Source organism: Apium graveolens, chromosome 2 (assembly GCF_009905375.1).
Source record: "Apium graveolens cultivar Ventura chromosome 2, ASM990537v1, whole genome shotgun sequence".
NCBI lineage: Eukaryota > Viridiplantae > Streptophyta > Magnoliopsida > Apiales > Apiaceae > Apium > Apium graveolens.
Window position 1 is genome coordinate 16,978,793 of NC_133648.1, and position 13,369 is coordinate 16,992,161.

The following is a 13,369-nucleotide window of genomic DNA, read 5'->3' on the forward strand; positions in this document are numbered from 1 at the left end:
ATTGTAATTAAAAAAAATAATCGCAACAACATTGTAATCATACCACAAGTACTCATGCTCACATACACAAATAAATATATCATTTATCCATTGGAAAATAACATAAATATACCATTAGCAATTACAATTATAAAATAAAATTTAATTAACGTAATATAGAGTATGCCCGTGCATTACACGGGCTATAGAGCTAGTTAGTCTAACCGTTGAAACAACTTTAAAAAATGTTGACCAACTAGAACTCGACTCGAGTTCAATCCGATTCGAGAAGTTCGTGAATACTTCGAACTCGACTTGGTTGTTAACGAACTCGAGTTTAAACAAGAAAATGTGATCGATAAGTTAATCGAGTTCGACTTGACTCGTTAAGAAAAAACTCAAATTCAAAGTCATTTAAAAAAACTTGACTCGAATCGATTTGTTTACAGCCCTACAAGAGAGTGTCGTTATTAAATATATAAAAGTATATATATGCAAATTTAGGTGTGCATGTTCGTTTGATAAGTCGCTGATTGGTTACGATGAGCAGTTGACATATTGCTATAATTTTAAGAGTTAATATCATATTGCACCCCATAGGTTTCAGGTTAGTGCAAAATTAGTACAGAACTTTAAATTTATACAATCTGCACCCATAAACTATGTGATACCTGGCATTAAACACCCTGTCATCCAATTTGGGGATTTTGACGTTATGTTTGACCGTGAATAACGGTCAAATAGGTGTGTGTATTGTATACTGAATTAAAACAACATGAACCCAAATCAGTTTTCTATCTAATTAAAACCCAGAATTTAACCTAATTAACTCTCAGCATAAACCCTAAATGTAAGCAGCAATGAGGGGCATACTAAGACCCCTGAAAGACGGAGCTCCTGATGATGATGGAATGCCCCATTACGGTCATACAAACAACAAATATGGTGACTATTCTTACTCGATTCTCTGCTTTCTTTGCTTTTGGTGTTAATTTATGATCGTATATATACTTTGAGAGGTGTTTATAAGTATGCATGTTAGTAATTAAGTAGAACATATGTTTTATGCTCTTTATAGTATGATATATCGATGGTCCCTGAATGTTAGATTAAAAATCATATTTTTTAGGGTTTCAAAATAGAAATTATATTTAATGTCATCTTCCCTAATTGGTATATTTGTATATTATTTTGTTTCGTAGTGGGTTCCGAATTCTTCAGTGTTCAACTATTTTATGGTGGAGATTTTGATGAAAGACTAGAAAAATATGATGGTGGAAGTGTCGCGTACTTTGACTATATTCCTAGGGACGAAGCTTCATTATCTAGGTTAGAGGAATTATTCCGTGTCTTAGGTTTAGAGAATTTTCGAATATGGTTTTTATATTCGGGACTACCACTGCATCATACCAATATAACACTAGTTGAGAGTGATGAGGATGTTGAGAACTTTACTGAGTTTGTTGATATGTATAGTGAAATATTCACAATGTACACAACAAATAGTAGTGGAGTTTATGGCTTGTGTGATTATGATTTCTCGTTTACGCAATTAGCATTGGATGAGAGAGAACAGAGGGTTGAGGATATGAGACAGGAAGATGAGAAAGAAAATGTATTACCAAGTCAGGGAGTTGATCATAATAGTGGAGATGAACCAATTGCTTTTCATGCCGACACCTCGAACCTTGATACAACTGAGAGTGAAGCACCTGTTGCTAGAAGAAGGAGAAGAGTGCCCCCTCCTAACCCTCCATATAGATCAAGGAAAAGGGGTAGATACTCCATGTTACGAGTAAGTACATTTAAGAATTTGTGGTTTTATTATGCACTGTGTACATGGCTTGTTTTAGATGTTAACAATTAGCTAACAATTATATGGTTTTATTGAACCAGGGTTTATTTAAAAACACGCCAGACACCCTTGTTGTGTTAGATGGTCCTGATGAATGTGATCAAGCTGAGGGTGATCCCAATGCAGATGAAGAGGGACAGAATGGTGCAAATGAAACAAATGAAGAGGGTCAGAATGGTGCAAATGAAGCAAATGAAGAGAAAGTTACAAATAGAGATGATGAAGCCATTGAACAGGGTGAGAAAGGTATAAATGGAGATAATGGAGATGATGAAGCCAATGAAGAGGGTGATGTAGGAAATGAAGATTTAATGTTTGATGATGAGAGTGAAAGTTCTGAAGGTGCATATGACAGCAATGAAGAAAGGATGGCCCTTTTATCATGTGATGAAGAAGGAATCAAATATCCAGAATTCAATGAGGCTAATGATATGGATGATCCTCAATTTCAACTTGGGATGGTGTTTAGTAGTGGTCAAATGTTCAGAGCTTCTGTTAGGAAACATGCTATAGTGCACCAGAGACCAATTAAGTTGAAAAAGAACTTGAAGGACAAAATAAAGTGGATTTGTGAACCTCCTTGTGGTTGGAAATGCTATGGTATCATGCAACAGAGGTCAACCAATATTCAAATCAAGACTCTGATGAATGTGCACACATGTACACCCACCTGGGAACAAAAACAAGTGAACTCAACATGGATTGCAAATGCTTATGAAGATCAGATCAGACTAAATCCAACATGGAAATTATCATCATTCCATAAACAAGTAGTGAATGACTTAAAGTGTTCAGTTGCTTATTCTATGATTTACAGGGCCATGAGGAAAGCAAAAGAGAAAATTCTGGGTAATCATGAGCAAGAATTTAAAAAGTTGTACAGTTATGGAAATGAACTTATGAAGACCATGCCAGATACAACTGTCAAACTCATGACAGAGCCTGCTGAAGCTGGAGTAGAAGGTAGAAGATTAAAAAGGTTTTATGTATGTCTTGGCCCTCTAAAAGCTGGATTCTTGTCAGGTTGTAGACCCTTAATTGGGTTAGATGGGTGTCACTTAAAAGGACCCTTCAAGGGGATTCTGTTGAGCGTTGTGGCCACAGATCCCAATGATGGGATGTATCCTGTGGCATGGGCCCAGGTAGAAGCAGAAAATGGACAAAGCTGAGATTGGTTTTTAAGCTTGCTTAAAGAAGACCTTAGGATTGAAAATGATGGGGGCTATACATTCATCTCAGATAGGCAGAAGGTAATGAGTATTTTTAAGTTGTTGAGTCTTTTTAATGCACTTGGTCAAGTAGTTGTATATTAACTTCTTCACTGCACATTTCTATTTAGGGTTTAGTAAATGCATTGGAAAAGTACTTCCCAGCAGCAGAGAAAAGGTTTTGTGTGATGCACTTATACAATAACCTCTCTAATGTGTACAATGGGGTTGGGATTAGAGGAGCACTTTGGGCAGCTGCCAAGTCAACCAGTGAATACTTTTTTAATAAGCACATGGAAAATCTGAAAAAGGTATTTCCTCACACTTGCATTTAAAAGTTCTCAGCATATAATTGTTGCACTTGCATTGATTTTATTTTACTCTATTGTTAACAGTTGCACTTAAAAGCATACACATGGTTAGCTCAGAAACCTAGCTCCCAATGGAGTAGATGTGCTTTTAGAGATATTTGCAAGTGTGATACTTTTGTCAATAACAATTGCGAGATCTTCAACAATGCAATCAATCCATTTAGGGAAATGGGTATTCTAACAATGTTCAAGTCTATTCACCTGTCTTGTATGCAAAGGATTCAAAGAAGAAAGACCAAGTTTGAGAGGAGGAACACCATTTTTTGTACACATGCTTTAAAAAAACTGGACAAGTAAGTGATGTTTACTTTTCTCTTGCACTCTTCTCTTTAAACTGTATTATGACAGTTGCAAGTAGATCAAAGTTATTTAAAAAAATTATTTTTCTGTCTTGTAGAGCTATGAAAGTTGCAACTAGAGCAACACCAGTGTGGAATGGGGGAGATAAATATCATGTGACCATGAGTGCAGGAGGACATGAAATGGCAGTAGACCTGAAGAAGCATGTTTATGCTTGTCGTAAATGGCAGTTGACAGGCATTCCATATTTTCATGCATGTGCCTGCATTTTATTTAAAAAAGATAACCCATGTGATTACATTCATGAGTGTTACAAAAGATCCACATATCTTAATGTATACAACCATGTCTTGGAGCCAATTAATGGAGAGGAATATTGGGAGAAGGTGGATGAAAGTGTGGACCTCCCTTTACCTCCATTGGTCAGAATTGCACCTGGAAGGCCAAAAAAGAACAGAAAGAAGAATAAGGATATGGTTGTTGAGGCAAGGCATAATAACCCTACAATGCTCAAAAGAAAACAAACTTCTCTCAGATGTGGAAACTGTCAACAATTTGGTCATAACTCTAGGACATGCAAAAAACAGGTAACCTTTAACTTAAATCTTGTATGTTGCATTATTATTGTATGTTGCATTATTATTCTATGTTGTATTATTATTGTACTAGAAATTGGACCCTGAGAGGGAGCTTGAAGAAGGCTACGGGGCTGAAGAAGTAGGGCTTGTTAAGAAGATTGCCAGGTGTTTTTACTGCAAAGAAGAGGGCCACAACACCAGGACCTGCAAATCAAAGGTTTGTACAATCACTACTAACTATTACATTTACCTCACTAACAAATGTATTAAAAACTGACATTGTTATTTCAGAAAGTCGATTTGGCAATTAAAAAAAGGGATGCACGCCTGAAAAAATAACAAGAAGATGAGATCATGAAAGCAGCCCTTGAAGAATCTCTGAAGAAGTCAGAAGAAGAGTTAAAAGAAAAGAAAAAGGATAAAGAAGAAGAGAAAAGCCCGGATAGTAAGAAGAAAAGCCCGGAGAGTAAGAAGAAAAGCCCGGAGACTAAGAAGACCATTTCACATGGTGGTATTATGAAGCCATTTAAACATCCTTCTAAGTTGGGAGCAATGAATGTTCAGTGTGAAGCTATTGAGGGGCTTGAAGTATCAGTCACTACCTTAAAAAAATTGGAAGTTGCTGCCGCGAGAAGAAGAAAACTACTTGAGAAGAAGTAGTTGATTAGGACTCTTATTTCACTGCATTCTAAGTTCGTTTGGACCATATTTTGTTTGGACCATTTTTTGTTTGTCTATCTGCTACTAAATCTGCTATTTTGGATCATTTCATATTGTGTAACATGACTGTGGATGCTTAATACGTTAATCTCAATGACTTTTGCTAAGATATTTGACATTGTTATCTTTCTGTAGTTTATATTTGATGCTTAAAAAAAATTAAAAATACACCAATACTTGTCATTGATCATAGATAAAAATACATGTGAACAAATACATAAATATTACATCTCTCCATCATCCTCTTTCTTAAACATTACAATTGTAAAAATTACAACCCAGGTTAAAATCAACATGGCCATGCTCCATGAACAATTAAAACAAGCAGCTACTTTTTCCTCTCTTTGTGATTCCAAAGCCATTTCCAAAGCTTTATTATCAGCTTCCAAACGATTAATCCTTCTAATCAAGCCCGAAATAATCACTTGAGCTCGATCGAAAACTGGAGCATCCAACCACCGGAATGTTCTGTTGCACCTTCGATCGGAACAGGTGATGAATCGCCTCCCTGGATTTGCTTCCGTCCATGCTGTTTGTTCGATGATCCAACTGCCGCATACACATCTTCCAGCCATAACCAACACTTCTGCTTCAGAAATTAGATGAGAACAATTGAATTTCACTCAGAAAAATACTTACATGTTTATATACAAGCAGAAATGACCGTTACATGGTCTATTTCCCTTATTAACCCCGGTTGACTGTTACTTCACGGTCAACAATAACGGGGATCTGCCTAAAGGTTGTTTTATGTTGGGGGTCTAACAGTAGAGGGATGTTGATTGTATATTTCATAAGTTCTGTGCCACATCTGCATTTACCTGAAAGCATTGGGGTGCAATATGAAATTAACTCTAATTTTAACTCGATACATAATTACTAAAGTACTTTGAGGCATAACAATAAGCAATTGATAAATTGCTACGTTTTTAATTTGATGCATAATTAGTCGAGAAATTTGAGGCTAGCCCTGGGTATATTTTTAAACTTCCCATTTAATTTTATTAAAATCAGTGATTTTCCGAATCTTGTACGAAAATATTTCTGACTCCAACTTAATTTGCAATTATGATTCTCTCGCAATGATATTGATCTTGAGAAATGCTAGTGATCCCAAATTTTCCCCCCAAATTTACGTTAAGTAATGATGTATCATGTATAAATATAAATGATAATTTTCTTTAATAATAATATGGGATCAAGTGTATATAAATATAAATTTAAAATCAAAATTTGACATGTGTCATGACATGTTATTTCGGGAAAATATTTGGGAAGTCTGTATTTTTTATAACATGAACTTGTGCTGGCTAACATATCATATTGAATTCAAACGATTTGTTAAAATGGGCAACTAACCAATATTCTCGCAAACAGCTCGAATCCAATAAGTTGCCTTTAAAAAAAAGGATAACAAGGGCTTTACAAAGTGACTCAAATAACCGCTAATTGTTGAGGGATTATAAGAATATTGGTCATATTAATCCCACCAGGTAAGCTACTGATGCAGGCAAGCAGTTTTAGCTAGCTGTCATTCGTTATACAAAAAAAGCCACCCCCCACCCTGTCCAGCAAATTCTAGTTTGCAACTGTCGGATTTCATTTCTTTTTCCCTTTTTCTTTTATTTTTTCAACTAGTCAAAAACCTACCTTATAACACCACATCAATATTATTAACCACATAACACAACAGAACAGCAGAGCTTAACAGAAGTTCTTCGCGTTGTTGCTCTTCTGGTTTCGATATTCATGATACAAATGCACGAATGTTTATCGAAACAGTACATGCATCTGATTCTTGATTAGATGTTATGGCGTACCAGCATTATCGATCACCGTTCGGAGACACCACATTTACTAAAGTTTTTGTTGGCGGACTTGCTTGGGAGACGCATACGGATGTAATGCGCGAATATTTTGAGCAGTTCGGAGAGATTCTTGAAGCTGTTATCATCACTGATAAAAATACTGGAAAATCTAAAGGATATGGATTTGTAAGTTCATACATTACATTTGTAGCATTGCTGCACATGATTAATATTTGGTTAATTACTGAAAATAAAATTTGGATCAACAGGTGACTTTTCGTGATGCTGAATCTGCTAGACGAGCTTGCGCTGAACCAAACCCTGTGATTGATGGAAGAAAAGCAAATTGTAACATTGCTTCCCTTGGCCGGCCTCGACCTTCGCCGCCTCGAGGTTTGTACAACGTTACTCTTATACTACACATCCATTAACAAAATAGTTGTTAGTACATTGATTTGCTGGTAACTAACAAACCAAACATACTCAGTATATCCGGTAACAAGTAGAGTAAAAAACTTTGAAACCTTAATGAAAGGCAATGTGGTTGATGGGAAGTATGTGATCTATGGATAAACCAAGAGGATAAATTTGCATAGCAGCAACTTGTAACTGGTCAAATATTATTAATATAAAATGATTATTTCCGCAAATTCTTGTGGTTCTTGCATTCTATATATCTTGCTGCAATTTTTCGAAGTATATATAAAATTTTGGACCGTAAAATGTAGGAAGAGGACAAGGATATCATGGAGAAGGAGTTCCTCAAGGAGCATCATCATCCTATAGTGGAGTACCGGCAGCATTAGCTCCACCACTACCCCCACCACCAGCTCCTGTCATTTATCCACCATATGGGTAAGCTTCTTTATTCTATTTTCTCTTTTTCAGTTCATAAACCAACTTTAATTTTTGACTAATATTTTTTTCTCTTTTTATAATTATACTGTAAATGGTAAACACTGATAGGGAAAGGTCTATGGCAGTACTGAAATGCCATATATTAAACACTGGCTAGTACAACTGGAAAGATCTAAAAGTAATGAAATGTGGGAAATGAAAGTGACATTTTGCTATACCAGAACTTGAAATAAAGTGTGTGAATATACAAATTTAATACTACTAAAATTACCCTGAAAGAATTTAAGTTTGCAATTCAATGGTTTTTATGAAAAAACCCACCTCTGCATAAAAAATTTAGGGCACATTTATGAATTATGGCTGATGGATACATAAATTTCGTTAATTCTTATAAATGCAGTTTGCAAATTGGCAGATCAATAATTCAATAACCTCTAACTCTCTGTAAATACACACACAGATCACAGATGTGTGTGTGTGACAATATTCAACAAATGTCATCAACCACTATACCCCATGTGCTTGTGTCATTGTGTAGCTCTACTGATCAATTCGTACCCGCAACTAGCCAATATTATGTGTTATATATATGTAGAGTTCGGTCTTGGACGGATGCTTGTTGTAACATACTTTTCGTGGATAAATGAATATCTCATGTATTCACATTAAAACAAGTCAAAGTTATGCCTCGTCCCCTTGTGCGGTGTTGAAATAATTATCGGTCAGGGACACGAACTCATATACGTATGTGTGGTACATAAATTTAATCTGGATAACTATTAAAATATAGATTTATATCCCCAGCTCCCACAGTTTTTCCTGCATTACCACCTTGTTATCTGCATAAATCCAAAACTCATCACCAGTAGCAATACATTATACATCTGGAATACTATTTTGTCATCTTTCTGCAGATGAGCTTCATATAATTAGTGTATATATTACCATGTTAGCCACCTATGCAGGCTTACAGATGGATTCTGTGATTTTGTAGTAGTACTATATTTTAATGTTCTATACTTAATTATATATCCCATCTTAAACACATCACAGACACAGACCCGCCGTTTGACCAAATATAAATAACAGCCACAATCACAATGTAACACTGACACAAGATAAATAAAAAATTATCAGACAGTGTGGCCTTTTATCGAACATGATCTGAGAAAAACAGCGCTGCCACAATTATTGTAACTTTACAGTCCTTAAATTATGTATGTATGTGTTTGTATGCTGCCCATATCTACAGTTGCATGGTTACAGTTTTGATCTTTATGTATTAGAAAGGAAACAATTAACTTCTCTGTAACATGAAAAAGTATTATATGCTCGACAATGACAGTTGTTGATATACATTACCTAGTTCTGTACAATAAAAGGTCAGATCTTAACGGATAATTGTTGCAGTATACTTCCCGCGTTGAATAATAGCCCTAGGATCCGGACTTGACATAGATGTAAACATATGTGCCTTTGTAATCAAGTCAATCCTGATTTAGACTTTCAAAAAGTCCTTAACTTAGGTCTTATAATATGACTGGTGTTAGTTTCTCAGTTTATGGAGAAAGTGAATTCGAATTATTATATACTCCTGTTGGACCCCTACATCATGTTCCTAGTGAACAGTTACAAGATTTGTACAAAAACAGTTGATGCTAAAGTTTACATTTAAATGACAGAATGATCATCTACATAAAATAAAGTTGGAAACAATTTTTTTCTAGTGCCTGTGAATGCATGTTTTCAACTTATCTTAAGAAATTTGTTTCACATTGTTTTGCAGGTATGCAACCTACCCTTCTGATTACGGCTACCACCAAGTTAGTTCCTTCCTGAAACATGCATATGTATCATATATTTTGCTTACATAATTGATAAGATCCATAGCAAACCTTTGCTTTGAATGGGAGGATCTTCAAGTTATGTTTGCTAACTGCTATTGATCTTCTTGACCAAAAACACATACATGGCATGTGACGACATTAATACCTGATCTGATTTATTTATTTGACGAGGAAACATGTAAAAAGTAAAATTAGAAACAAAAAATGAAGCAATGAAAATTAATTATAGAAATGGTCATGAATGCAGGGCATGTACAATCCACAGCTTCAGCAGCAGCAGCAGGCACAATATTATCATCAGCCGTATGGAGTAGGAATAGGATCTTCAGCAATGGGCTCACCGTATTATTATGGATACTCAATGCAAGCTGCAAGGGGAACATTATATACTGGTGCTCAGAGAATTCCCCCACCACAATCTTATCCTTACTATCATCATCTTACACACATGCAGCACCACCATGATCCCTCCTCCTCTTTTCCTAGTTACCCTGCTGCTCCCCCACCTCCTCTTTTACTTCAACCTACAAGGCAACCTTTCCCCCCTCCTACTCCAGGTACGTATTATTTCCACGCACCACTTATTTTTGTCGAAAATGTATCATCCGTTTAAGTCCTCTTAATACTTGGTATGTTAAGGTTTTAGAAGAGCTGACAACTTAATGTCGTCCAAATCATTTCGTATAATGGTAAAGATCTTAACTCCGTTGTCCCAGTTCGATTCTTGCTCACCCCGAGATTTGTTAACAACATATACTCATTCGTAAGACAGATAAGCCTAATTAATCGGGAAAATAAGTAGTAAGAGTTATAAATGTAATAAATAGTGGTGGTGAAAAAGAATAATAAGAGGGGGGGGGGGAACAGAGGAGTAACATGCATGGAGGGGAAGGTGGGGGGCCAGTAAAGAGGGGCTAAGGCATGTGAAATGAGCTGTCTGGGTTATGCTCTGCTGTGACCTATGAGTGGCCCTTGTGTTTAAAAACCATGCTAGCCAGATAAGCAGTCGCACACTAACAGTGACTGCATGTGGATTTGATACTGTAAGTTTGTGTCTATACAAACCTACACTCACATTCATTCTCAAGAATCAGTGGAGTGCATTGCTGTATTTTATACATATATATGCTTGTCCACCCCCCATCCCTTCAAATAAGATTAGACTTTCTGCTACTCTAATTGGGATTGGTTCCCCTCATTAGTCCTCAGCTACTGCCTATCCTAGCTACATTCACAGTCACTGCAGTCACCAGACATGGACCGTACCTTAGTTATAAATATATGTAGCTCAATATATCATGGACCACCATCCAAATCTTATTTACTCTCGATCCTATTGTATTCTCTCATATATCTATATATATAACTTGATCACATTTACTCTTGCTTGCTGTGACTGTGAGTCTGTGACCAATTATTGGATCATACTTTCCTTAGCCCTTGTTGTCTTATGTATCCTGTATGTAAATAGAATTCCGAGTGGCCCCCCCCCCCCCCCCCCGATAAATAAACTTATAAACACCCGGGGATCCAACTCTTGACTTCCTCTAAAGGAGACGAGAGCTAAATTTCCGAGTTGAGATAACTTGATATAATAGCTAACTTGTCTTCAGACTCAAGTCCTGGTTATTTTATTGTCCTATATAGTTGTTTCGAATTGATCATAAGACTTCTTGCTAAGTCTGTTGTATGGTCCTGTGTAGTTGTTTCTGACGTTATGACTAGGGCCGCATATGGGTTGAGTAAATCGATCAAACCCAACCCTTTTTAACCCGAAAAACCCGATCTAACATAACAGAATGATAGATGGGTTGTTAGTTGATCAATCCGACGTTAATGGGTTGGTTACTGATTACAAATATTTTTATCCTAAACTTATGACTATGATTATTTGGTGTTTAAGCTTTTTGCTAAATTGTTTTTTTTGTTAATAGTATGACACACATATGTAACAGTACTAAACTATAATTGTTTGTTTCAGAACCACAGACTCCACAGCATACTTCAACGACGGAAACAGAAGCTGGAGCAGTAACTTCTGAGAGTCCAAACACCTAAGCAATTTAAGACGCTACCCCTCTCCATCAAATTATACAATGCATGGAGGAGAGAAACAAAAAAAAACCAAGTGCTAATTGTACAATCTTGACAAATCAATTTCTTCAGACTCTTTTCCATCTCTTCAACATTGAACTTTCTTTTTTACTGATCCCAAGCTACTGTGACCAAATAAGTTGTCCATTGATATCACACTCAGTCTGCTATGGTTGTCCAATTATTTCCTTAAACATACCACATTAGAAGAAACTAGTTGGTAACCCGTGCGAAACACGGATCAAAATGAAAAATAAACACGGATCAAAATGAAAAATAATAGTATCACATTATTATTTACATAAAACTGAAATTGATAATCCCTGCAAAATACATATCTAAATATAATATATAAAATGCTATTAAAATATGTAGTTAAAATATCAAAGTTAAATATAACTCTAAAATTTCACCATATAGTTCTAGTTATGCATGCACCTAATTACTTACTTATATAAATCTAACATGTTAACTTACTAACATGTTCAGCAACAAATAAAAATTGAAGGAAAATAAAATTTACAGAGAGTACAAGTTAATTTTTGTCAGTTGAGATTTTATTACACAAAATTTTAAAAATAGTTGTATAATTTTCTAGTGTGTACCAAGATTTGGCATCCTTATTATTATAGATAGTTGATAACCCGTGCGCAACAACTCGAGACTAAAAATATCGAATTAATATTAGTAGAGAATTATTCATAATTCGTGCGAAACACAAATTAAAATTAATATATTAATATCAAATATTAAATTGTTACTTACAAAAAATAGTTATATGGTTCAAAAGAATCGAATCAGTTATGAAATTTTCCCCTATAATTCTAGTTTTGCATTGTTTTATTTGATATAGAAATCTAACATATTAGTTTTATTTTTGTGAAATTAATTGTATCTCTATTTTATGAACCAAATATATGTTCTTTAGATAATTTAATATTAATTAATATAATTTGATAATTATCTTATAATTAGCCGTTTCAATATAGTTTATTTAATATTACTTAATTATCGATAAAAATTAATTTACAAATTAAAAATAAATAGATGTTATTAAACACAATTTTATATTACTTAATTTAATCTAAATACAGCTCATAAATCTGTTACTGTTAAAATATATTTTTTAATTTAAATAAACGTTGTGATGGACAGTAACAAATACGATCGTTAAATCAATAATTTTCAGTTTAAAAGTTAATAAATGTTACTAAAGTCATTTGCTATTACTTAATTATTTTTAAAATAATGCTATAGAAAATAAAGTCACAGAGAATAGAAGTCAATTCGTGTTAGTAGTTTACATTGTAGTTAGTAGTTTTTCAAAATAAAAGTATACATATGTTATTTTACTTAATTTAACGTAACTTAATAAATTTTTAATATAATTTACAAATAAATAAAGTTTACAGAGAATATAAGTCAATTTGTGTTGGTAGTTTACCTGGTAGTTTGTAGTTTTTCTAAAATTAAAAATAAATATAAGTTATTTTACTTAATTTATGGTAACTTAATAAATTTTTAATATAATTTATAAATCATTTAAAAAATATTTTTATTTTATGAAGTAAATGGACGATTGGATGAACACTAACAAAAAAGAAAATAAATTTTACAAAGAATAGAAGTCGATTTATGTTAAAAACAAAATTTATAGAGAATAGAAGTCTAACTTATGTCAGATAAGTACCACATTTTGGTACTTTGGTACTTTTAGCACTAAATTATATATGGTTTCGCTTATTAATAAA

General features: G+C 34.4%; 1 protein-coding gene across 1 annotated transcript; it reads left to right on the forward strand.

The window, feature by feature from the left end:
* The first annotated feature begins 6,467 nt into the window (after window positions 1-6,467).
* LOC141707047 (uncharacterized) lies at window positions 6,468-11,735 on the forward strand. Its single transcript, XM_074510014.1, has 6 exons — window positions 6,468-7,005; window positions 7,089-7,212; window positions 7,548-7,674; window positions 9,464-9,500; window positions 9,772-10,081; window positions 11,506-11,735. Exons 1-6 carry the CDS (start codon window positions 6,823-6,825, stop codon window positions 11,580-11,582), a joined length of 858 nt encoding a protein of 285 aa, XP_074366115.1. The 5' UTR covers window positions 6,468-6,822; the 3' UTR covers window positions 11,583-11,735.
* Window positions 11,736-13,369: the final 1,634 nt, after the last annotated feature.